Source organism: Haemorhous mexicanus, chromosome 17 (genome assembly GCF_027477595.1).
Source record: "Haemorhous mexicanus isolate bHaeMex1 chromosome 17, bHaeMex1.pri, whole genome shotgun sequence".
NCBI classification, from domain to species: domain Eukaryota; kingdom Metazoa; phylum Chordata; class Aves; order Passeriformes; family Fringillidae; genus Haemorhous; species Haemorhous mexicanus.
Genome location: NC_082357.1, coordinates 1,621,687 through 1,645,484, shown reverse-complemented (window position 1 = coordinate 1,645,484; position 23,798 = coordinate 1,621,687). Strand labels below are relative to the sequence as shown.

Here is a 23,798-nt window from a genome sequence, read left to right as displayed (position 1 = left end):
GTACCTTGCAATCTCCAGACATCCATCTTCCCTGTCTCTGTGGAGGCAGCACATCGGTGTGTCTCCAAGTTATAGATAAGGCAGTGAGGTGTGGAGCCTGAGGAATGTGAGCAGTGCCCTCAGGGAGCAGAGCAGGGTGTGGAGTTGGCATTACTGGGGCGGCAGGCAGCTGCCCTCAGCTTGGTTTCCCCTTCCCCACTGGGGTGATGTGAGAGCTGGTGTGCAGGCTGGCTTACCAGTGTGGTGGTGGGTGCTGGGAGAGGGACTGGGGGGAGAGAGAGAACTGAGGAGCACAACCTCTCTTATTAGAGGGTGTCCAAAGGATGGCTGTGAGGGTGGTGAAGGGTCTCGAGGGGAAAGGTAAGAGGTACAGCAGCCACTTGGTCTGATCAGATGGAGAAAAAGAGACTGAGGTCAGACCTTGTCAAGGGCTGCAGCTCCTTCCAAGGGGGCAGCTCTGATCTCTGCTCCATGTGACACAGACAGGACCTAGGGAATGGCTGGAGCTGTGTCAGGGCAGGTTTTAATGGATATTAGATAAAGGTTCTTCCCCCAGAGGGTGGTTGGGCACTGACCAGTCTCCCCAGAGCAGTGGTCCAGACCTACCAGAGCTCCAGGAGCATTTGGACAAGGCTCTGGTTTGCTGTCTGGAGGAGATGAACTGTGCACAGACAGTGCTGGGGGTATGAGGAGAGGGCTGGTTAACAACCTGGCCCAGCCAGGTACCCACAGGGATGCTCTCCCTCCACATTTTTTCCTCCTTGTTTGTGTTGCTATGAATAGCCCTCTGGACAGACGTGTGTGTCTCCCTGTCTCTGCCCCTGGGCAGGTGGAGGGCGCTGGGAGGAGGAGAACTCTGAGCTCTGTCTGAGGCTTTGCTCATTCTCAGGTGCCACATTGGTGTCCTGTGATCACAAAAAGCATCCCTGAGGTTCACCTGGCAGTCCCAGGGCCTGGGAGTGCTGTGCCTGCTGGAGATCCCGTGCTGGAGGAGAAGCTGCACAGTGCAGGGGACACGAGGCAGCCCCTGCCACTCAGTGATGGTGGCATCCATGTCTATGCTCATCAGAGGAGGGGACAGACAACCCGAGCTGTCCCTGGCTCAGAGGAGGTGTGTGAAGTTCTGGAGGGTCAAAAGGGGGCTGGGGTGTTCATTCCTGATGAAGGAAGAGAGGGAACACAAGGTTTATGCTGGGGTTTCAGTTAAACTCATGGAGTCCCAGAGATGCAGAGGAGCAGTTCTTGCCACTAGCACCCTACTGGCCTTGACAGAGGGACCCTGTGTTCAAATGTGCTGACCTTAAGCCACAGGTTTGCCCAGGTGTGTACAGGAAGGGCTCTGGCCCTTTTGCCATCCCACAGGTGAGCCCCAGCCTGCAGGACAGCCCTGGAAGTGCCCAAGGCCAGGTTGGACAGGGCTTGGAGCCACCTGGGCTAGTGGAAGGTGTCCATGGCCAGGGAGGTGGAAGTGGGTGGACTTTAAGGTTCCTTCCAGCCCAGACCATTCTGGGATTGTCACAGTGGCCCCAGGGCATTGCTGGGGCTGGATGGGAGAGCTGGTTAACTCAGAAACCACAGCTCCTCCTGCTGCCAGCTTTGACTCTGCCAGGTTAAGCACTTTCAAGTTGTCCCCTCTGACAGGAGAAACCCAAAGCTGCCTCTGTGCTTCAGAGAGCCAAGCACTGGGGCTGGGGTGCCCATGGAGGGTGGACCCCAGCCTGGCTCTGAGCATGATGGTGCTGTCTGGTTTTCTTTTCCAGGGGCTTGTACCAGATCCCATCTTGAAGCTGAGAACAATTATTGGCTTTGGAGGCTGCAGCACCAAATGGGTCAGTGGCTTGGGTGATCTGGGGACTTGATCTGTCATTGTGTGGCCAGGATATGGATGTTTTGGAAGTGTGAAATGCAGCTGAGTGTGACACTGCTTGATGTGGAAAATGATCCCAAAGTGGGTGAGCCTGAGCATCTGTGACAATTGCTCTGCTGTGAGGATGGTGAACTAAAAATTATGGGGCCCATTAGACGGAATTATAGGATGGAAAAGCCCTCTAAGGACATCAGTTCCAGCTGGTTTTCCCAGGAATCCCAGGCCTTCCACTGACCCATGTCCTCAAGTTTCACATGTCTTTTAAATCCCTCCAGGGATGGTGACTCCACCACTGCCCTGGGCAGCTGTGCCAAAGCCTGACAACCCTTTCTGTGAAGAAGTTTTCCCAATATCCAATCTAAACCTCCCCTGGCAAAACTTGAGGCCCTCCCTTCTTTTCTGGCAGCAGAGCCTGACCCTCACGTGGCTGCCCCACTCCTGTCAGGGAGTTGTGGAGACCCAGAAGGTCCAGGCTGAGGCTCCCCAGCTGCTTCTCACCAGACTTGTGCTCCAGACCCTTCAGTACATTCCACTTCTTTTTAACACGTTAAAACTGGTGCTGCTTTGTTGGAGGCTGAAAGGAAGGGCTGTGATTTGGATTGTTTCTGTGGCACACTGGGCCTTGCCTGTGGTCTGTGTTGGGGTAAAGGAGGGCTTGGTTTGGTTCAGTCAGTTCAAGGCTCTGCCAGCAATGTCATTTTCCTTGGATCTGCTGTTCAGTAGTAGGGAAGGGACCTTAAAGCCATCCCGTTCCATCCCCTGCCACAGCCAGGGCCACCTCCCACTAGCCCAGGTTGTTCCAGACCCCATCCAACCCAGCCTTGGACACTTCCAGGGCTGGGGAAGAGTTGTGCCTGGGCTGTGGGACAGTTCTGGAGCTGTGTCCTAAGCTGTTGAGCTCGGTGTCATAAGCTTTCAGAGATTTATATCACACCCTAGATAGCTCAGCTACCTTAGAAGGCATAAAATTAGCAGGATGGCTTCTGTGGTAGTGTTGGAAACAGAAAAGTTTTAAGAAAAGGCAAAATAACAAAACTCTTTACAGAGAAAAACCGAGCCAGGTGCAAGAAGCTCTTGCCCCTGATAAAACACCCCCCAAAAGCAATTAGTTTCTTTGTTCTCTTCTTTTTCTAGTAAATTGCTCAGGCAATTTGGCTCCTGTCCGATTGGCCATCCTTAAGTTTGAGGTGAAGTCCCCCAGGTCCTATGAGGTGTCTTTACCTAATCAAGGAGCGAAACTTCTGGGCTTTTTTTCCTTTTTAAGGAGACAAAGGATAGTTTTGTCACCCCCTCAAGGGGGCATATTCCTACAGTGTCCCCCTGTGTCGGTGCTGCAGGCCCTGTGGACGCGGGACAGCACGGCCGTGGTGTACCCCTGCCATGCCGTCATCGTGGCCCTGCTCCTCGAGACTGGCGAGCAGAGGTTCTTCCTTGGACACACAGACAAGGTGAGTGAGCCGGCCCTCGCCAGCCCTGCTCCAGCCCTGCCGTGGCCCTGTCCGGGCTCTCGGGGCTCCCGTGTGGCCGTGCCTCCTGCAGGTGGCGGCGCTGGCCCTCAGCGGGAGCGGCTCCGTGCTGGCCTCGGCACAGGCCGGGCCCCGCAGCCTCGGCCGCCTCTGGGACTTCCCCACGGGAACCTGCCTGTGCCTCTTCAAAACCCACCTGCACGCCCTCGTGTCCCTCAGGTGGGTGCTCAGCGTTGCAGCACAGTGGCTTTATCCCGCCTGCTAAGGCAGGGATGAATTACAGCTGCCTGTGTTTGTCACCGAAGCTGCTGGCAGCTGGCCTGGGTGTGCTGCCAGCTCTGTGCTGAGCTTATCCCTCAGGTCTTGCTGTCTCCCCATCCCCACTACTTGTCCCCTGTAATGCCCCGTGAGGATGAACCCAGGGTGCAAGGAGCTGTTTTTCACCAGGTCTCTCTTCTGCAGCTTTTCCCACAGTGGAGCTGTTCTGTGTGGTGTGGGGAAGGACGGGCACAACAAAACGGTGAGAGCTGCCACAGGCTGGGAGGTTTCCCTGAGAGAGCTGTTCTCCCAGATTCTGTAGTTATTTTCCAGGCAAACCTCTGCTCTCAGCTTTCCTAGACATTTTCTTGGGGAACATCCCTTTCTCATTAGCTGCCTAGAGAATACTTTCCCTCTGCCTGATGCTTGTGGGTGTTCCTCAGCTGCAGGTGAACAAATCCTTTTGGAAGCAGCTGGAGAGACCTGCTGGGGCTGTGCTTTGGGGCTGTTCTATCCCTGGAGTGGTCCCAGCTAGGACCCAGGCAGGGTGATGGGATTATAGCTTTATTTTAAGAGCATTTAGGTCAAGATGTGAGGTGAAATCTTCCAGCTCCAGGCATCACTGTGGGAAGGGATGCCAGGCACTGGAGCTGCCACCCAGCTTTGTAGCTGGGGATGACACAGATCCCACGTGGAGCAGTCAAAAATAAACTTGTTCCATGGGACTGAGGGTTTTGTTTTGTCAGTGGAACTGTTTTTTATCCTTTAGTGACGACCATCAGCAATTAGCTGTGCCATCACTAAGTGAAGGAAAAGCCACACAGTTTTTTTCCCAGCACGTGGCAGTGTTCTGTGATCCGTGTGGGAGCGGGGGAGGTGGGACCAGTGGGGGGAAAGCTGGGTGGGAGAATGGGGGTGCTGAGGGAGTATCTCCCCCAGAGTGATGCCTCAGCCCATGCCAGCCTCTGAGGTGATGCTGGGTTTGGTTTTAACACTGTGCTGGAATGCAGAGCATCCTCCTGCATTTCTGCAGACATCTTCCCCTTAGCTTTGGGGCAGAGGGTTTGACTCTTGCTCCTGGTGATGGGCACTGAGGGCACACAGAGCTGTACTGAGCAGTGGGCACGTGCTGCCTCCTGCTCCCTCAGCCCTGGGACAGCTCCTATATCCCAGCAGGCAGAGAGTTCTCACTGTTCTGTGGATTTTCTTTCCAAGTCTGAGCCCTGTTGCCAGGCAGCCCTGGGATTTAGAACCTCTAATTATGGATTGCAGACGAGGATATTGCCATGAAGCTTTGCAAAGCTGTTGGACTGTCCAAACCCTCTGTGCAAGGGGTTTTATTTCCCTGCTCCAGCTCTGTCATCAATACTTTGTGCCCAGCTCTGGAGCAGCTGTGGGATGAAAAGCTCTTTTGCTGCCAAGGTTTTGAGCAGCTCTCCCATCATATTTTCTTGCTTCAGATGGTGGTGGTGTGGAACACTGCTCAGGTGACCCATGGTGGAGGCGTGACTGTGCTGGCCAAAGCACACACAGATGTGGACATCCAGGCCATGAAGATTGCTTGCTTTGATGATACCAGGTAGTGTGCCAGGAAAAGAAATTGAAAGTATTGATTCTTAGATGTTGGTAAGGAATTGTTCCCAGTGAGGGTGGGCAGGCCCTGGCACAGGCTGCCCAGAGCAGCTGTGGCTGCCCCTGGATCCCTGGCAGTGTCCAAGGCCAGGTTGGATGGGGCTTGGAGCAGCCTGGGACAGTGGAAGGTGCCCATGGCAGGGGTGGAATGAGATGAGCTTTGGGGTCCCTTCACCCCAAACCCCTTTTATTTGATAGCTCTGGCACGGCTAGGGGGGAACTGTGGTGCTGCAGCCACCTGGTTGCCATTCCTGCTCTCAGTCCTTGCTGTCAGCGGCCCTTCCCTCAGGGGCCTGGGGAGCCCTGCCGTGGTGCTCAGGCCATGTCTCCCTGCACAGGATGGTGTCGTGTGGCCGGGACAACATCAGGCTGTGGCGAGTGCGGAGCGGAGCCCTGCGCTCGTGTCCTGTCAGCCTGGGCCAGTGCCACGCCCTGGAGTTCACCGACCTGGCCTTTGAGGAGGGGCCTGGGCCCCCGCAGGAGCCAGAGAACCGTGCACTGTAAGGGGCTGTGAGGGGCTGGGTGTGCTCTGAGAGGGGCTGGGTGCACTGTAAGGGGCTGTGAGGGGCTGGGTGTGCTCTGAGAGGGGCTGGGTGCACTGTAAGGGGCTGGGTGTGCCCTGAGAGGGGCTGGGTGCACTGTAAGGGGCTGTGAGGGGCTGGGTGTGCTCTGAGAGGGGCTGGGTGCACTGTAAGGGGCTGGGTGTGCCCTGAGAGGGGCTGGGTGCACTGTAAGGGGCTGTGAGGGGCTGGGTGTGCCCTGAGAGGGGCTGGGTGCACTGTAAGGGGCTGTGAGGGGCTGGGTGTGCCCTGAGAGGGGCTGGGTGCACTGTAAGGGGCTGTGAGGGGCTGGGTGTGCTCTGAGAGGGGCTGGGTGCACTGTAAGGGGCTGTGAGGGGCTGGGTGTGCCCTGAGAGGGGCTGGGTGCACTGTAAGGGGCTGTGAGGGGCTGGGTGTGCCCTGAGAGGGGCTGGGTGCACTGTAAGGGGCTGTGAGGGGCTGGGTGCACTGTAAGGGGCTGTGAGGGGCTGGGTGTGCCCTGAGAGGGGCTGGGTGCACTGTAAGGGGCTGTGAGGGGCTGGGTGTGCCCTGAGAGGGGCTGGGTGCACTGTGAGGGGCTGTGAGGGGCTGGGTGTGCCCTGAGAGGGGCTGGGTGCACTGTAAGGGGCTGTGAGGGGCTGGGTGTGCTCTGAGAGGGGCTGGGTCACTGTAAGGGGCTGTGAGGGGCTGGGTGTGCCCTGAGAGGGGCTGGGTGCGCTGTAAGGGGCTGTGAGGGGCTGGGTGTGCCCTGAGAGGGGCTGGGTGCACTGTAAGGGGCTGTGAGGGGCTGGGTGTGCCCTGAGAGGGGCTGGGTGCACTGTAAAGGGGTTGTGAGGGGCTGTGCGTGCCCTGTCAGGAGCTCTGTGTGCCCTGTAAGGAGCTGTGTTGTGATGTTTCCTTAACTGATCTCAGAGTGCAAAAACAACACAGAGGGGATTTCGGTATTAATCAAAACAAATGCACCTTTACTGAGTGCCCACAGCAAATGCCATGGAAGGATTAGAAAGGAGAATAAAGGATAGTGAGAGAGAGAAAGAGGGGAAGGGGTATCGCTACCAACGGAGAGATGAAATCCTCGTGGTCCGGCCAATAGACCCATCTTGTGACATTGGGGGAAATCTCAGTCTTGGTTAACTCAGGGGTCTGTTATGGTCCTCTGCTGAGGGAGGAACAGGTAAAGGACAATGGAGAATGAGTCTACTGAAAATGGGTACAGACAGTCCATGTTCCAAAACAGGATAAGTCAGTCTCAGCAGTGAGTGAGACCCATTGTCTCAGGACTGGTTTCCATGGGAAAGCAGTCTTGGTCCAGCAAACACACCTGCAGGCAACACTTGGAAAGCATCTCGCTTCCGTCAGGCCAGCCCCCTCCCCATGTCAGAATTATGGGGATCTCAGTCCTTTGGAGGGGGCTTCGATCTCTGTCCATCACAGTGGTTGTGAGGCAGATGAGGGATTTTCCGTCACCAAAGTTACCCTAGAAAGTTCTTTTAGCCAAGAGGTGGGAAGTTCATGGGCTATTGTGATGAGTGGGTATGAAGCTGCTCCTTGCCAGCCCCTGCCCAAAGCAGTGCACCCTGGCAGCACTGCAAACACACCTGCAGTCACTTGGCAGGCATCCACCCCATGCAGGCCAGAACTCCAGTCAGGGTCCTCAGGGTCTTGGTCTCTGTCTTTGTGACGGTCGTGAGGCAAATGAGGGAAACTTCAGACCATGAGGGAAGCTTCAGACCATCTCTTACAGCCTGTCACTGTCACCTGTCCCGGGCAGCCCAGCAGGAAGGAGCTCTGCAGCTCTCCCTGTTAGCATTCACCTTCCCCCTCCACCATGGCGCTGTGCTGGGCTTCTCCCTCAAAATACAGCTGCCCTCTGGAGCTCGGAGAGGCTCTCCCCACTTAGCACGTGTCACCTCCCAAAAGGGCTTTGGCTGCTTGCAGAACTGCCTCTTTCCTCTTGCCATGCTGCTGCCATGTCATGCCATATTTAGTGACTCTCTCCCCACCTGAAACTCTCTGTTGGATTCCTGGGTCAGCGGGAGGAGCCTGGTACACATCCTCTTGCATACAGACACACACTTTGTTGTTTTATTTTAATCATCAAAGCCAGACCTTTGTTGCCACCCCATGTTGTCCCACAAAGGCAGAGCTGTCAGCTCAGCCAGCCTGTGGCAGAGGGAGGATTCTTTCTGGAGTTTATGGCAAGCTTTTAGCTCTTTTACTAATTTCTATTCCAAAGGGTCAGGAAACTAAATAGGAAGCTCTGACTTCTTTGGAGGTGTGTGGAACACTTGGACACCTTCTTGACCTCTTATATTACTTGTGAGCCAGGATTGCTTTACACAAACAAGGTAAACCAAGTTGTTTTTTTACTAAAAGCAGGTCTCCTGGGTTTTTTTTCACAGCTTTGTGTGCAGCAGGAGTGGCCACGTGCTGGAGGTGGACTACAAGAACGTCTGTGTGCGGAGTGCACGGCGCCTGCTGCCTGCACAGCCCCGGGAGGATGGGCAGGAGCAGGCAGGGGACAGCTCAGGTGGGAGCTGGAGCAGGCAGGGGACAGCTCAGATGGGAGCAGGAGCAGGCAGGGAACAGCTCAGGTGGGAGCAGGAGCAGGCAGGGAACAGCTCAGGTGGGAGCAGGAGCTAGCAGGGACAGGGGGACCAACAACCAGGGACCACCACCACCATGGGGGTCAGAAATCTGCTCAAACCAACCAGCTCTTTACCTACTGCTGAAGGATTATTTTGGGGTTGTTTAGATCATTGCTATTTGCCTCTTAAGGACTGCAAATAATCTTCCTTAGTGCAGCAAAGTATCATTTTAAGAAAGATTTTAGCATTTTAAATGCTGATTGCACTTTCAGAGAAACACTACTTTTAGAAACATGAGACAAGGTCTTCATTTGCTGATGGGAGGCTTAATGGAGAGATGGAAAAAGAACTAAGATTAAAGAAAAAGATGAATTTGGGGATTTTTTCATTATTCAGCTGCTGCAGAGCGTTCGGGGAATCTTTGTTGCTCTACGTTAAGTAGACCAACTTTCAGCTCTTCCATTAACTTGAGCAGCAGGAAGAATTCACTTTCAAGTGTGATTGCTCTGATATCTTAAAAGTTAATGCATAGTTTGCTTTGGCAAATTGAGCTAATTAATCTATAATGCCTTTGAGAGGTATGCAACTGCAGTTCTCACTTCATGGGCAAGAAAGGGCCCAAGAGGAGATGAAACAAAGTCCTTGGTACCTCCTGGTCTCAGTGCTGGCTCTGACTTATGGCCTTTAGACCTGAATTTAGGTTGGATATTGGGGAAAATTTCTTGACTGAAAGTGTGATAAGGCATTGGAACAAGCTGCCCATTCTATCCCTGGAATGTTCAAAAAGCCCGTGGTGGCACCTGAGTGTGGCACCTGGGGACATGGGCTGGTGGGGGGATAATGGTTGGGCTCATTAAGGTTGGAAAATGATGCTTTCCAACCTTAATGATTCTCTGAATGAAAAAGTCCCAGTCTGTGGCTCTCTTTCTCCCTTCTGCAGAGAGGCTTTGGGACAGGGCAGTGAAAGGGTTTGTACCTCAGGCAGTTAATGTGGGATATCCTTTGCTATAGGATCCTGTTTGAGGCAAAAATATGGCAGAGGTGGGAATCTTCTGTGCCTGGCAAGAGTTTCACAATGGTCAAGAGCAGTTTGGAGCCCTGAGAACCCTTCAGCCTGTTCTGCCTGTCACTGTGGGGTTCCTCCATCCTCCTCAGGCTCAGCTGGGTGTGGGTGGACTACCAGCCTCAGCTCTTGGATGGGCCCCTGTCAGGTTGAGTTTTCTTGTTTCACCTGCATAAGGAGCTGTTGTTTTTTGGGTTTCCAGGCCCTGGGATTGCTATAAACAGTATCAGCATGTCCTTGACCTTCTGTGCCACGGGATCAGAGGATGGCTACGTGAGGCTGTGGCTACTGGACTTCTCAGCTGCTGTCCTAGAAGCAGGTGAGTAGAGGTGGGAGTGGTGCTTCTGAGCTCCACATCTGCTGCAGATCCAGAGCTCCGCTGCCACAGCTCCCACAGCCATCCTCATGAGTCAGGGCTGTGTGACGTGTGCTGCCTCCAGGGCTGACTGCCTTGGAAGTCTTCAGTGGCAATTATTCATGTTTATTCTTGTAACTCATAGGAGAAAGGCAGGATCTCCTGCGAAAGAACAGACCTTCCATCTTGATTTCTGTCCCCTTCTAGCCACGGCCCATCTGTCCATGAAAAATTAGGGGAGAAGTCAAGCAGTCCTTGATTGCTTTTGAAACAATCACCATTACAGCAGAGCCCAGGGATGTTAGGAAGGGCAGAGACTAATCTCTCTAATCTGTCACAACTCACACTTGCAAGCATTCAGTCTTTGGGTTGTGGGCATTGCTTTCCTAAATGGGTCTGTAGCTGTGGGTCTGTAGCTGTGTTCCAGCTGCTCCTTTCCCAGTGGATTTGTTGACTCCTGTGTCTTTCCCCAGAGCATGAGGCTTCAGTGAGTTCTGTCTGCATCAGCCCAGACGGCCACAAAGTCCTGTCCACGACAGCTGCTGGGAGCCTGGGCTACCTGGATGTCCAGGCCCGGGACTACAGCACGCTGATGCGCTCCCACGGGGGCTCCGTGCTGGGCTTCTCAGTGGAGGCCAAGTGCCAGCAGATGGCAACAGTGTCCCAGGACAGCACCATCCGAGTGTGGGACCTCACCTCCAGGCAGCAGGTGGGTGACACAAGAGGCAGGGGGTGTCTCAGGTTTGTTAAGAGTCTCCCTGGTCTCTGTTTGGTCCAATTATCCAAGCGCCACAGTTCAGGAGCCCTCTCTGAAGCGTGAGGGGCACCGTGGGCGAGAGACCCTTTGGAAGTACAGAGTTCTGAGGTTGTGGAATTCACATTCTCTGAACCTGAGAGAAGCAGAGAAAAGAATGATCAAAACAATTCTTATCTCATTCACTGCTCCTGTGTTGTGCCAAAGTAAAATACAATATAGAATTGTTTACCCAAAGCGATGGTGGTTTGTTTCCTTGGCCTATCAGGGCCAAACACGTGTGCAGACTGTCGGTCAGCAGACAGACACAAAAGTCTAAGCAGTTAAGTACTTGTACAAATTCAGTTTAAATGTAATATAATATAGTGTAATAGAGTATAAAATAATATAGTATAATAAAGTATTTAATTAACCTTCTAATAAGATAAAGTCCTCCTCATCATTCCTCCCGGACATCAGGCAAAAATATCACCAATATGAGGTATTGTTGGACACAACTATTTCCCTTTCCTCCATCTTTTGAAGATTGCTTTTTAGCACAAACCATAACACCCAAGGGCTTTATCTGAGTGCCCAAAGACCCAGGACTTCTGTGGGCTTTGGATCCATCCAGGAGGAGCTTGCTCATGGTGGAGATGTGAGGCTGATCAGTTGTTGGGTCTAGCTGCAGCTCCAGTGCTCTCCAGCTTCATGCCTGTGGTGTCTGTTCCCTGCAGCTTTATGACTTCTCAGCTGCAGAGGAAACTCCCTGTACTGTGGCCTTCCACCCCTTCTGGAAGATGCTAGCCTGTGGCTTCGACAGTGGGGTGGTGAGGATCTTCAGCCTGGCTGCCTCTGACCTCATGCTGGAGCACAAGTGAGTGAAGTGGGAGTTCCACGGGGTCTGACTGGGTGTCCTGGTGATGAGACAGAGCCACAGTGACACTCCTGGAGCTCCACAAGCCTCAGGTCCCAGCTGGGTGGGGTTGGGGCAGATCCACTGTGCCGAGGCTCCGGGTGGTGGAAGCCCAAGCTGTGAAAGCCATGAGGGCTTTCTTTGTGACTTCCCAGTGGCCAGCAGTAGGAAGGAGCTTGTCCTAGAGAGCAGCTGGGCAGGGAGCCCTTGTGAGCCTCAGTGTGGGGTTTGGAGGATGCTCCAAAGGGAGAAAGAGCAGGTTCCATCCAGGCTGGAGCCTGCGCTCGCTGCTCGGTTTTGTGACAAGTCGGAGTATTGCTTGTCCTGGGCTGCTGCAGGGGTGAGCACAGCGGGGTCCTGCTCTGTTCCTGGTTAATTTATTCTCTTGGGTTCTTCACTATGTTAAACTCAACATCACCACTGTTCCCTCTATCTGTGATTCCTTTTTCTCTTCCCCTTTTCCATGTTTTCTGCCCCCTTTCAGGCAGCACCGCACCGCGGTCACCGGGCTGACCTTCTCTCCAGATGGCAATTTGATGTTCAGCTCCTGTTTGCAGGGAACTCTGGCTCTGTACAGACTTGTGGCACAGAAAATCCAGGTTCTGAGAGTCCTGGGTAAGACTCTGGGGTTGGGATTGCCTTTCTTCTTTTTCTGTATTAGCACAGACATCCTGACACCAGAGCCACCCAAGCTCAGCCTGCTTGGAGTGATATTTCCCAATGAACCTTCTGAGCTTTATCATTTCCCCCTGCTCTGGGCATTGCTACGGCACCTCCAGTCCTGGGGGCACTTCTGGGCCCCTCTCAAGGCAGACACTGAGGGGCTGGAGCTTGTCCAGAGAAGGGAACAGAGCTGGGGAGGGGCTGGAGCACCAGGAGGGGCTGAGGGAGCTGGGAAAGGGCTCAGCCTGGAGAAAAGGAGGTTCAGGGGGGACCTTGTGGCTCTGCACAACTCCTGACAGGAGGGGACAGCCAGGGGAGTCAGGCTCTGCTCTCAGGGAACAGGGACAGGACAAGGGGAAATGGCCTCAAGCTGTGCCAGGGGAAGTTTAGATTTGATCATGGGAAAATTTCTTCATTGGAAGAGTGGTCAGGCACTGGCACAGCTGCCCAGGGCAGTGGTGGAGCCACCATCCCTGGAAGGATTTAAAAGATGTGGATGTGGCACCTGGGGACATGTTTTAGTGGACTTAATGATCTTAGTGGGTTTTTCCAACCTCAATGATTCTGTGATTTCTCTTTGTACCTTCTGTGTGAGCAAACCCCAGGGACTGCCAGCCCTTCCCTACCTGTCCTGGTTCAAACCCTCTCATTCTGCTGGTCTGATGATTTCATTAATGTGCTGAGGTCACAGAGATTTATCCATGCCCAAGCCCTGACTCTTTCCATTCTGTGCATGTGCAATTTAATTTGTTTGAAGTGGATTGTTGCCCTAATCCTGCCTGCAGCAGAGCTGCTCTGTGCTGCTGAATGGAGCTGGTGGAGAGCTGGAGGCAGGGCAGGGGCAAGGCAGTTTGGAGAAATTAGTGTCACATTTAATGTACACTTTGGAAATGAGTTGTGACAGCACAAGCTTGGGCAGGGAAAGGGAACTCTTGATTTTTATACAGTGCAATATTGCACAAAGAGGAGGAACCTGCCCTAGGAGGTGTGCAGGAGAAGGAACAGGGGTTAGAGGAATCAGGGAATTAATCCAAAATCACCCAGGTCTGGTGTCAGTGCTGCAGCTGGACCCTCACGTGGTGCCTCTGCTCTGAAACCGTTTGCTGCCTGGTCACGTTCCAGGGACAGAACAGTGGAATTATGGTCATGGAGTAAATACAGAGAATTGCTGTAATTTCTGTGATTTTCAGACCTCTGGGTCTCTCTGCCCTCTGGACTGACATCAGTGTGGTGGTGTTGAGCACTGACCTCATTCTGCTCTGGGTTCAGACACCCAGGCTGCAGCTGAGATCTCACAGAGCTCCTCATCACAGCCTCTTGTAACACTAAAAATTAAGCCCTAAAATCAATTTTATTCCTTTGACTTTGTTCTGCTCTCCTTGAAAACACCGCATGTTCACTCAGGCAACAAGCTGTGCATCTCAACCTTGTTTTTGAAGTGGTTCACTGCACATTCTGGGTGTGTAAATAAAATTTGTAGCATCTCCTACAGCACAGGTTGCTTTTTTCTCAGGCTGCAGGAGAAGCTGTAGCTGCTGCTCAGCAGCACCATCAGAGTGGGCTTTGCTGCTCCTCACTGTCTTGCTGTGTCCCCCAGGCAATGTGGTGGCCCGGGATGCTGGCAGTGGCGTGGACACTCTGGTGGTCAGTGGGGACAGTCGCCTGCTGGCCTTCGTGGGGCCCTCCAAGTACGTGGTGACAGTGATGGAGGCCTGCTCACTTGATGAGGTACCCAGCAGAGTCCCCTCCCTCCTGGGGACAGGCCTGTCCTCTGGAAACCCCACAGGCAGCATCCAGGGAGGTGGATCAGGGCGTGGGGCTGACAATGAGCTCCCTGTTTTCCCTTCTGTGAGACAGAAATAACAAATTCAAGGTTTCTTCTCCTCTGCCTTCATTCTCTGCTAGAAAGATAATTTGGGAGGTGCTGTGGAGGCTGTCAGCTCTCACCCCTCTCTTGACCTGCTCTCCTGGGCATTGCCTGGACCTGCATCCCCTCATTAAGTGGGAAGGGAAGGGTCCAGGGGGCTCCATAGCTTTGTGTTAGGAGCACGGGAGCAATCCTGAGACTCTTGCAATGGTTGTTCAGTGGCTCTTTGTTCCACAGCTGCTGAGGGTGGACATCAGCATCCTGGACCTGCACAGCACCATCTTGGACTCTGCAGTGAAGGTCTGCTTTGGTCCTGTGCCTCAGGGAGAGCTCCTGGTATCCACTTCTTCCAATAAAATCCTTGTGCTTGATGCAAAAACCGGACGGCTGGTGCGAGAGGTAGGACACTGAAATTCATCCACCAGGTCTCCTGTGGGGGCTGGGCACTTCTTGTCTTTCTGGGAGGTTAAATGAGAGAAAAACTCCTCCTGGAGCTCACAGGCTTCAAAGAAACACAAGTGAGAAGCCTGCAGCTGTCCCAGTGTGCTCGTGCTCAGGGTGAGCCTGAGCTTGTCCTTGTTTTCCACACTGTCACACTACTGTTCTCTTGCTGAAGTGTAAATAAGGATATGAACCAGCTCACCTAAGGCTGCTGGTGCCATTTCTTGTCCTCAGGTGTCCCCTGTGCACAAGCTGAGCTGTTCCTCCTTGGCACTGAGCAAGGATGGCCAGTACCTGCTCACTGCTGGTGACAAGGTCATCAAAGTGTGGGACTATCGGATGCGCTTCAACATCAACTTCCAGGTACTGCCCACCCAGGGGGGGAAGGGGGTGGTGCTGCACTGCTGAATCCCCAGAGAAGAGAGCAGCAAATGGGCTCTGTATGACCTGGCCCAGTGTCCCCAGTCCCAGTTTGCCCAGCAGAGAAATGCAGCCCCGATCCCACACTGTAACAATGCTTGGCAGTGGGCACAGGCTGGGGCTGCCAGAGCACCCCAGTGAGAGCCTCTGCAATGGACAGAGGTAGGTGATAGCTCTGTGTTAGGGACACAGGGAGAAAATGGAGAGGAAAATGGTTCACCCACGGCTTCAGAGGCAGGATAAGACTCCAGACTCCTCAGCTTTTGCTTCCTTCCCCGAGTGAGTGTGTTGGAGGTCAGCCCCGGGTTGATCAGCCCACAGGTGTGAGAACTGTAGATGTGATAGATCCTCTTCTGGACCTTCTGCTGAGGCCTGTAGACCCTGGCTGTGCAGGACAGGGAGTGGAGTAACCCCATGCTGACAGGACAGGTGGTGATGGGGATTCAAGGCCTGCTTTCTCCCAGGTGTTCGTTGGGCACTCAGAGCCTGTGCACCAGGTCACCTTCACCCCAAACCAAGAGCACGTCATCAGCGTTGGGGATGCCATCTTCCTCTGGGATTTCCTAGCTCCACCTCCAGTCAAGTCATCCCCAGCCAGGTAATGGTGCTGGCAGTGCCTGTCTGTGCCCCCTCTCCCTGCCCCATCCCTGTGTGACTCCAGTCTCCTCATCTTCCCAGGGCTCGTTCCCCTGCGTCCACTCTGGTGCTGAGCTCAGGTGAGTTTGCCTCTTCCCATGAGTTGTGGTGGCAGCTTTTCCAGAGGGAGGGATGTGGGGGGATGGTTCCTTCCCTGAAGGGGTCATGTAGTGGGGGGCAAACCAGCTAATTAGCCTTGAGGGACAATCTCAAATTAATTGACAGCACTTCTCAGTCTGCCTTGGTGGGGATGTTCTGAGCAGAGCCACTCTGGGCTTTCTGGTAGATTTTCAGCTTTTGCCTTCTGTCTTTCTCTGCCTCCATCTCCTCTGTCTTCTTTCTCCCTCATTGTCCCTCTCTCTCTGTCCCTCTCTTTCTTAAAACACAGAGAAGTGGCTTCTATGGAAGCTGGAAAGCTGAGGTGTCCCCATGCAGAAGGATGAGAGGAGCATGGGCAGAAGGAAGTGACACCAAGCCCTTTTCTTTCCCAGACAGCAGCTCTGGGAAGCCCAAGGATGGCTCTGAGACCCCTCGGCAGACAGTGCCTCTTCCATTGCTGTCCTCCCCACCGTGTCTGGATATCAGCTCTGTCCACCCAGCAGGGTTTCAAAGTAAGAGAAACTCCTTGCAGAAAAGGGAAAAATTAATCTTGTTTTAGGAAAAACTTGCCTAGTTCAGCAGCATCCTTGGAGCCTTCCCTACCTGTGACCCTTTCCAGCAGACCAGTCTGCAATTCCTTCCCCTAAGCTGGGCTTAACTGGGGTTCAGCACCCCTTTATCCTCTGCCCTCCTCCACATACTGAGGTGCTGGCACAGCCTTTCTGACTATGCTAAACACCTTGTTGGTCATTCCTAATAGGAATTGTCTGCTTTGCCCTCCCCCCTAACAGCTGAGCTGTTCCTCAGAGCAGGGGTCAGGCACACATGAAGTGGTCCTGAAGGACATGGATGGCTCCATCTTCCCGCTGATTTCTCTCCCCAGGTATTTCCTCTGAGTCGGACAGGGAGGAGGAAGCAGGACTGCCAGGCAGCAGCAGGAAGGTGGCAAATGAGCACAGGGATGCCTCAGTCATTGTGGTGGAATCAGATGGGAATGAGGAGCCTGTTGTGAGGCCCAAAGTGAGGCAGGAGAGCTTGAGGTCTCCTGAAAAAGCAGCAAACGGTAAATCAGGGGTATTGTCAGGTTGGACAGAGCTGCAGGCCTGCATGGCAGCTTGGTCTATTCCCCAAAACCAAAGAAAGGTTATTATTATTGTTGTTATCATTATTATTATTATTATTAGGCAGAGAGACCCAGATACGTGCTCTGAGCTGTGAGGTGAAAGGCTGCAATGTGTTCCTTAGGAATTTTCCCTTGGGCATGACCTTCCAAGGGCAGTCAGTATTGAGGGAGGCTCACATTGATCCCTAAAACTGCTCATTTTTCTGGCTCTTTCCCTTCTGCTGCTTCTGGGCACACCAGAAGCCTGCCTTCAGCCTGGAGCCAGTATCATCTCTGAGTGGCACATCCCATTAAATCCAGCTGCAATTAAATCTCCCAATGGCTCTATTAATAGCTGCACAGCCTGGGAGCTGCAGTGGTGTGTGGCAGCCTGCCAGGAGCAGGCAGCTGCCAGTACTCAGCCCCTGCAGGACTTGTTGGAAAGCCTCAGGATAAAACTGCCCCAAAGCTCCTGTTACAGTGTAGGAGCTGTGGGGCTCGTGGTTTCACAGGGATCCCAGAGCACAAGGTGTGGGTGTCCTTAAGCTGTTTGCAGTGTGGTGTGGGAAATTTAGGATTCTTGGATAACTAATTAATATGATTTAGTAGAAGCTGTTTATTGTTTATATTAAGTACTTATTTATATATTCTAACTCTACTGATTACGTATTTTTTATTGGTGTTTTTGTTTGTCTATGTGTTTTGTATGTACTTTTCAGAATATCTGATTGGTTATAGTTTAGGTGGTTTACAGTTCTTTGTTATCTCTTTCTTGTGGTCTTGGAATTTAATTTTTTAGCTTCTTCTCTTATTTTAGTACAGTGTATGTCTTAGTAACTTTGATGAATTTTAGAGAGCTTTGAGGAAATTCTGGTAAGGACGGTTACAAGTGAAAAGGCTGGTGCACACTGTGGTCTAAGTTGTTCAGATACATTGCTACAAGTGGGAAAGGAACTGACCCAGGGAATGGCTGGAGCTGAGTCAGGGAGGGTCAGGCTGGAGATCAGGAGCAGGTTCTTCCCCCAGAAGGTGCTGGGCATTGATTGAACGGGCTCCCCAGGGAATGGGCATGGCTGCCAGAGCTCCAGGAACGCTTGGACGATGCTCTGAGGTGCAGGGTGGGACTGTTGGGGTGTCTGTGCAGGGCCAGGGGTTGGACTCGCCATCCTTGACCCTTGTGGGTCCCTTCCCACTTGGGATATGCCACATGTGACACTGCAGTTTGCTTTTTGCCTTGTGTGTGTTCACACGTGCACAGCACCTGAATATAAGCAAGCCACAGCCTGGGTGCTGCTCCCAAATCCTTCCCAGGAGCAGCATCCTATAGGTACCCTTTTCTCCTTTGTGTGGCAGAGCCCAGGAAGGGGACCAGAACTCCCAAGTCCCAGAGCTGCATCCGCCCAGATTCCTACCGGCATTTCACTCCTCGCTTCAAGGCATCAGTGCTCCCCCAGGTGAGAGTTGTGCTGGTTACCAGGTGGAGAACAGGCATTTTGGGGCTAGGGTAGGTGGATTTTCCAAATTGTTTCCATTTTGTTCTCTGTTGGAAAGCAATTTGGGAAATATACCCCTGGGCTGATGCTCAGCACAGAAATCCTAATTCCCTCTTCTCCTCTACATCTAACTCTTCCCAGACTAGTAAAAAGTGAGTTGTGCTCAACTCTTTTTGTGTTGCCCAAATCTGCATGCATTTTTATTCAAAAGGAGTGGAAATGCCATGTGCTATTGAGAGTGAAAGACGAGTGAGCAATGGAGTGATTCATTGTGCTCCCATATTTGCGAGCAGCTGCATTGGCAGAGCAGGCTGGGGAAGGCAAATCCATGGAGCGTAGTGAGGAGAGGCACAGCACAGCTCCTGCTCTGTTAACAAACACAGCAGGGATAAAACAGAAACTTAACTCAGCCCTTCTCTAAGCTCTGCTGCTAGTGCTGGGGGAACAGCTACATCCAGATTTCAGCCCCAACCCTCTCCTCTGTCCCTCCACCTGGCAGCATTTTTCTCCCAGTTCTCTTCCTGTTGAAATATCTGCATCCCAAGTCAGCCAAACCCATGGAACTCTTTCCCAGCAGGATTAGCAGCTGCTCCTCGGCTGGGCATTTGCTGCCAGCCTGTTTTGTGCCCCATCTGAAAGCATCTGTGCCTGGCTGTGCTGGGGCAGTGCCTCTTTTGTTATGGAATGTTATTTGTCTCTTCCGTTATGGAATTGTGTGAGTGTTGGCATGGATCTGTGTGGGATGTGTGTGTTTGAGGACACTCACTTTTTCCTGTGTGGGTGTTGATGCATCTGACCAGACCATTCTTCCAGAGATTATTTTAAGCCAGTGTCTGTTTTTCTTGCAGAGTTTCTTGTCTCCTCCAGTGGGCAGTGAGGTGCTGAAGCTGAAAGCAGTGATCGGCTACAATGGGAATGGCAGAGGCAATATGGTGTGGAACCCAGATACAGGTACCCTGGGAATGCTCTGCAGTGGTGGGATGTGTTGCCAGAGAAGCTGTGGCTGCCCCTGGATCCCTGAAGTGCCCAATGCCAGGTTGGCCAGGACTTGGAGCAGCCTGGGATAGTGGAAGTTGTCCCTGCCCATGGCAAGGGGTGGAAGGAGATGGGCTTTAAGGTCCCTTCCAACTCAACCCATGTGTGATTCTATTCTGTGATTCTGGAGGTGTGTACTGAGTGAGGTTATGATCTGACTGTTGGATTGGGATCTTTGCTTGAACACAGAGCTTCTGTGTGTTGGTAAAATCCAGCAGCTCTTTGCTGTTGGCAAGCTTTAGTTGGTGGGACAGACTCAGGCTGGAGCTGTTGAGTGGACAGAGCAGGAGGGGAGCTCACAAAGCCCATTCTGCCTCCTTTCTCCAGCTGGAATGGTGGCCAGCAGCTCTGCTTTACTCAGGTTAGGGACAGTGAGATTTCAGCCCGCTCCCAACCTGCTGCTGCTGAGCTGCATCAGAGAGTCAGCTTTTACGTATTAATGAATCATAGAATTTTCCACGTGGGTTGTGGTGGGGGCTGTATGTGCAGCCTTTCCATGAAAACATCCCCTCTCCTCCCCCTCCTCTGCCAGGCTTCTTCGCCTACTCCTGCGGCTGCGTCATTGTGGTTGAAGACCTGCACTCGGGCTCCCAGAGCCACTGGCTGGGCCACGCCGAGGAGATCTCCACTCTCACCCTCAGCCACCACGCCCAGGTGGGAGGGGCTGCTCTGCCCCAGGCCAGGGCTTGTCCCTGTCACTTTGCAGTCCCACAGCCTAAAGTCCCATTTGTCTGTTCCTCCTTCTGCCTGGAGGCTATGGAGATTGTTTTGGAGTCAGCTAATCTGCTGTGCTGGCTCAGTGTGGGCTGGAGAATGTCCAGGCTGGGGAAAGGGCTGGAGCACAAGTCTGATGTGGAGCAACTGGGAAGGGGGCTCAGTTTGGAGAAGAGGAGGTTCAGGGGGGACCCTGTGGCTCTCCACAACTCCCTGACAGGAGGGGGCAGCTGGCAGGGGTCAGGCTCTGCTCCCAGAGAGCAGGGACAGGATGAGAGGGAATGGCCTCAGGTCAGGGGAGGTTCAGGAAGAATTTCTCCATGGAAAGGGTGGCTAGGCATTGGAAGGGGCTGCCCAGGAGTGGTGAAGTGGAGGTGTCCAAGGAGGAGCTGGATGTGGCACTCCATGCCCTGGGGTGGGTGACAAAGTGGGGATAGTCACAGGTTGGACTTGACGATCTTGGAGATCTTTCCCAACCTCAGTGATTCTGTGAGTCTGTAAAGGTTGTTCTCTTTCTCTGGCTGATGCTGCCTTTCCTCCTGCCATCAGCTGAATGGTTGTTTCTCACTGAATTCTCCATTTGCCAGCCACATCCCTCTAATGTGGGATAAGTGAAAAAGCCATTAAGGCTAACGAGCATTCTCTAATTACTTACACATTGTTCTGTTAGGTTCTTGCCTCTGCCTCAGGGCAGAAGGATGGAGACTCCCACTGTCAGATTTGCATCTGGAGCACCCAGGATAGGGCCTGCACAGCAGAGCTGTTCCACCACCAGACACAAGTGCAAGCCATGGCATTCTCCTGGGATGACAGATTCCTTGTCACCATAGGTGAGCACTCCTGTCACAGCAGCTGTGGGTGCAGGGGTGCACCCCAGAGCAGACAGCTCATGGCGGGAGGGTGCTGTGAGCAGCAAATACCTGCCAGATGTGCAGCAGGCTCGTGGGTAGGAAGCTGTTCTGTGGTATCCTTGGGACAGCAGGGAATGCAGCAGTTACAGCTTTCTTCTCCTGACTCACTGGTGCTTCTTAGACCTCCTGTAAATTGTTTGTGGTTACTATTTATAGTGTGCAGAGGGAAAAGCCTTCTTCTGGACTCGTTATTGCTGCCTAGATGGACTTGGACAGAAGTAGCCAGGCTCCCAACTGTGAGCCTCCTGCCAGGCAGCCATGCCAGCACAGGATGGATGCTCAAGCTGTCTGTTTTGTTCAGGCAGGGGACATTTAAAGGACAACATGCAATTAGGAAGCTCTTGTTTTGCATGAGAGGGGACCTGTGGAGCAGGCAATACACTCCCTCCAGGCTGGTGAGGCTGCCTTTGGAAAGAAAAGCAGGCTTTGCTGGAGAGAAAGGGAGCTTTGTGCTCTTCAGGGAGCAGTGTGGGAAAGGAGCTCTCCTCCTCCAGCTCTGGTCTGGGCTGCAGGGGAGGTAAAAGCTGAAAGTCTCCACAGAGCTTGTGGAGTCTGGGAAAGGCAACAGGAGAGCACTGTCCTCCTGAGCTCTCTGGAAGCTTGGGAATTTTGCCATCACTGAGGCCAATGCCTTCTGGTCCCACCCAGCTGTGGTGGCTTCCATGGAGGTCAGCTCCCACCTCAGCAGGGACCTTGGCAAAGGTGACATCCCATTCTTTGTCAAGACAGGGTTAGCCCTGAGTGCCCATTGTTACTGGAGAGTTTGTGTGGGGCATTCCTCAAGGTGTGAAGAGACTCCCAAGGATGGACATTGCTCTGCCTGCTCAGTCCCAGCCCTGGCTGCTCCAAAGGACTCCCCTGCCAGGACAGCTTTGCTACAATCTCCAGTGTGAAGTGCTGGGCCAGTTCTGTCTGTCCTTAACTTGGGCAAGCATCTGTCGTGTTGTGCAGCTTGTGCTGAGCACAGGAGGAGTTGTGTCCATGCCTAGAATGATGGTTGGGACTGCTGTCTCCCAACCAGCTGGATGAGGGGCGCTGCAGTTGATGTGTGTGTGCTGTGTGGATGCTCACAAGCATCCTGAGGCAGCAGAGTTCTTCCTGCTGTCTTTCCCTTTCTCCTTAGGGGACTACAGTGACCAGACCATGGCTCTATGGAGCACCCACACCTATGAGCTGATGCTGTCCACTCGTATCTCAGAGCCTCTCCACGATGTGGCTTTTAGCCCTTTCTCTCACCAAGACCTTGCCTGTGTGGGGAGGGGAGCTGTGACATTCTGGGTGTTGGAGCAGCAGGAAGCTGCTGTCAAACTCAAGGTAAACCTTCCTTTTACCTTTTAAGATTTATTTTCAGCATCTCTGACTTATTTTCCAAGCCCCTGGTGAGGGCTCTGTGAGAACTGATGATTTCTCTCAGTGAGGTGACACTGACTGTGCACAAACAGCTTTTGGTTGTATTTGAGGCATTAACTGCAGGAATTGAGGGAGGGAGGATGTTTTTTCTCCTGATGCATCTAAGCATGTTCATTGCCTTTGACATTGCTGGTTGTTGTGCTCTGGCAGGTTCATCGTGGCCCTGCCCCGGACGTGCTGGGGCTGGTGGAGCTGACATCTCTCTGTTACGGTGCTGAGGCTCTCCTTTACAGTGGGACCAACTCAGGCCAGATCTGTGTGTGGGACACAGAGACCAATTCCTGCTTCATGACGTGGGAGGCTGATGAGGGCGAGATCGGTGGGTGCAGTGCCAGGGCTGAAAGGGGAATGTGCTGGGAAAGGAGCCCTGAGCTCACAGAGTTCCCATTTCAGCTGTGCTTGGAAACCAGTTTGCTGTGTTGCATGCAAGATGTGTGGGGTGGCAATGGAGCTGGGTTTCCTGGGGGCTTTATAGAATCATTAAGGTTGGAAAAAATCTCCAAGATCATCAGGTCCAACCCCTAACCCAGCACTGCCAGGTCCATTAAAACATGTCCCTGAGCACCACATCCACAATCTGTTTGAATCTTACAGGGATGGTGACTCCACCACTGCTCTGGGCAGCCTGTGCCAAAGCACCTCTAGTCTGTAAAACAGTGCTGGGCTGTAGAGCCCTCCCACTTTGCTGCCCGATTGGCTGTCAGGAGCAACCTTGGAATGATGACAGGGTAGCATTGTCACCACCTGTAATAAAGGGATGGGACCATTGTTGGGCTAAGAATGATTTACAGCTCAGACAAACATCAGTCTCAGAGGCCATGAGATATTAGAGGAGCAGACAGTCAGCCATAGCACAAAGTAGTCACAAGTTCTTTGTTACAAGGCAATACAGAACTTTCTAACCCAATGGACAGTTGCCACAGGGTTTATTTTACTTTTCTACTCTTATCACCTTTACTTACTTCTGCTGCACTGTGGGTACTTTGCCCAGTGGGCTTCTGTCCCACATGCACACATATGCCTCTGTTGTAACTTCTAAACTCCCAGCCCACTCCATACTATTACATTACTACACCATAAACCCTTCACCATTTTACCCATACAGTTTCTCACTTACTTAAGGCATGTTCTTACTTACAACTGTAGAAACATAAATTCATGATTTTTCTACTTAATGTCTGTGTATTATATTTTTACATCAATCCAAGCTTCTCCCAAGGCTGCAGGTCAAACCCTTCAGTGTCTGTGGAAGTTTCTATTTTTCCAGTTCCCACTTGTCTTGGTTTGAACAGACAGGTGTCTGCTAAGGAAGGCAGGAGCCTTCCTTGAAATGGAAAATGTAAACCCCCTCCCTCTGAATTATCATAATTTTTAAATTAAGGGGCTCTCAGGCAAAGATATGGGAATAGGAGTAACAGTTCTCTACTAGGAAAAATTAAAAAATACAAATGCAATAGTACAAAAAACGCAGAAAACAAAGCACTGGCAGAGTCAGAGCAGGTCCTGACTCCCTGTGGGTCAGGGTGGTGGCACAGTCCCATCCCAGGGGGGCTCAGGGTGGTGGCACAGTCCCATCCCAGGGGGGCTCAG

The 23,798-nt window shown here is 52.7% G+C and overlaps 1 protein-coding gene across 8 annotated transcripts in view; it reads left to right on the top strand.

The window, feature by feature from the left end:
- The window catches only part of WDR90 (WD repeat domain 90), a 37,040-nt gene that overhangs the window by 6,257 nt on the left and 6,985 nt on the right, over positions 1-23,798 (top strand). For 6 of the 8 annotated variants that reach the window (XM_059861312.1, XM_059861313.1, XM_059861311.1 and 3 more), the window contains 25 exons: positions 890-1,111; positions 1,761-1,829; positions 3,181-3,315; positions 3,407-3,552; positions 3,796-3,853; positions 5,052-5,170; positions 5,562-5,723; positions 8,165-8,292; positions 9,616-9,732; positions 10,242-10,477; positions 11,239-11,378; positions 11,902-12,032; positions 13,678-13,808; positions 14,185-14,346; positions 14,623-14,751; positions 15,273-15,406; positions 15,487-15,524; positions 15,936-16,055; positions 16,427-16,606; positions 17,999-18,099; positions 18,987-19,089; positions 19,706-19,827; positions 20,558-20,717; positions 21,922-22,112; positions 22,359-22,527. In XM_059861312.1, coding sequence (XP_059717295.1) covers positions 890-1,111; positions 1,761-1,829; positions 3,181-3,315; positions 3,407-3,552; positions 3,796-3,853; positions 5,052-5,170; positions 5,562-5,723; positions 8,165-8,292; positions 9,616-9,732; positions 10,242-10,477; positions 11,239-11,378; positions 11,902-12,032; positions 13,678-13,808; positions 14,185-14,346; positions 14,623-14,751; positions 15,273-15,406; positions 15,487-15,524; positions 15,936-16,055; positions 16,427-16,606; positions 17,999-18,099; positions 18,987-19,089; positions 19,706-19,827; positions 20,558-20,717; positions 21,922-22,112; positions 22,359-22,527 — 3,403 coding nt within the window. The remainder of the gene's footprint in view (positions 1-889; positions 1,112-1,760; positions 1,830-3,180; positions 3,316-3,406; positions 3,553-3,795; positions 3,854-5,051; positions 5,171-5,561; positions 5,724-8,164; positions 8,293-9,615; positions 9,733-10,241; positions 10,478-11,238; positions 11,379-11,901; positions 12,033-13,677; positions 13,809-14,184; positions 14,347-14,622; positions 14,752-15,272; positions 15,407-15,486; positions 15,525-15,935; positions 16,056-16,426; positions 16,607-17,998; positions 18,100-18,986; positions 19,090-19,705; positions 19,828-20,557; positions 20,718-21,921; positions 22,113-22,358; positions 22,528-23,798) is intronic. The other 2 variants (XM_059861315.1, XM_059861316.1) reach the window with 2 other exon arrangements.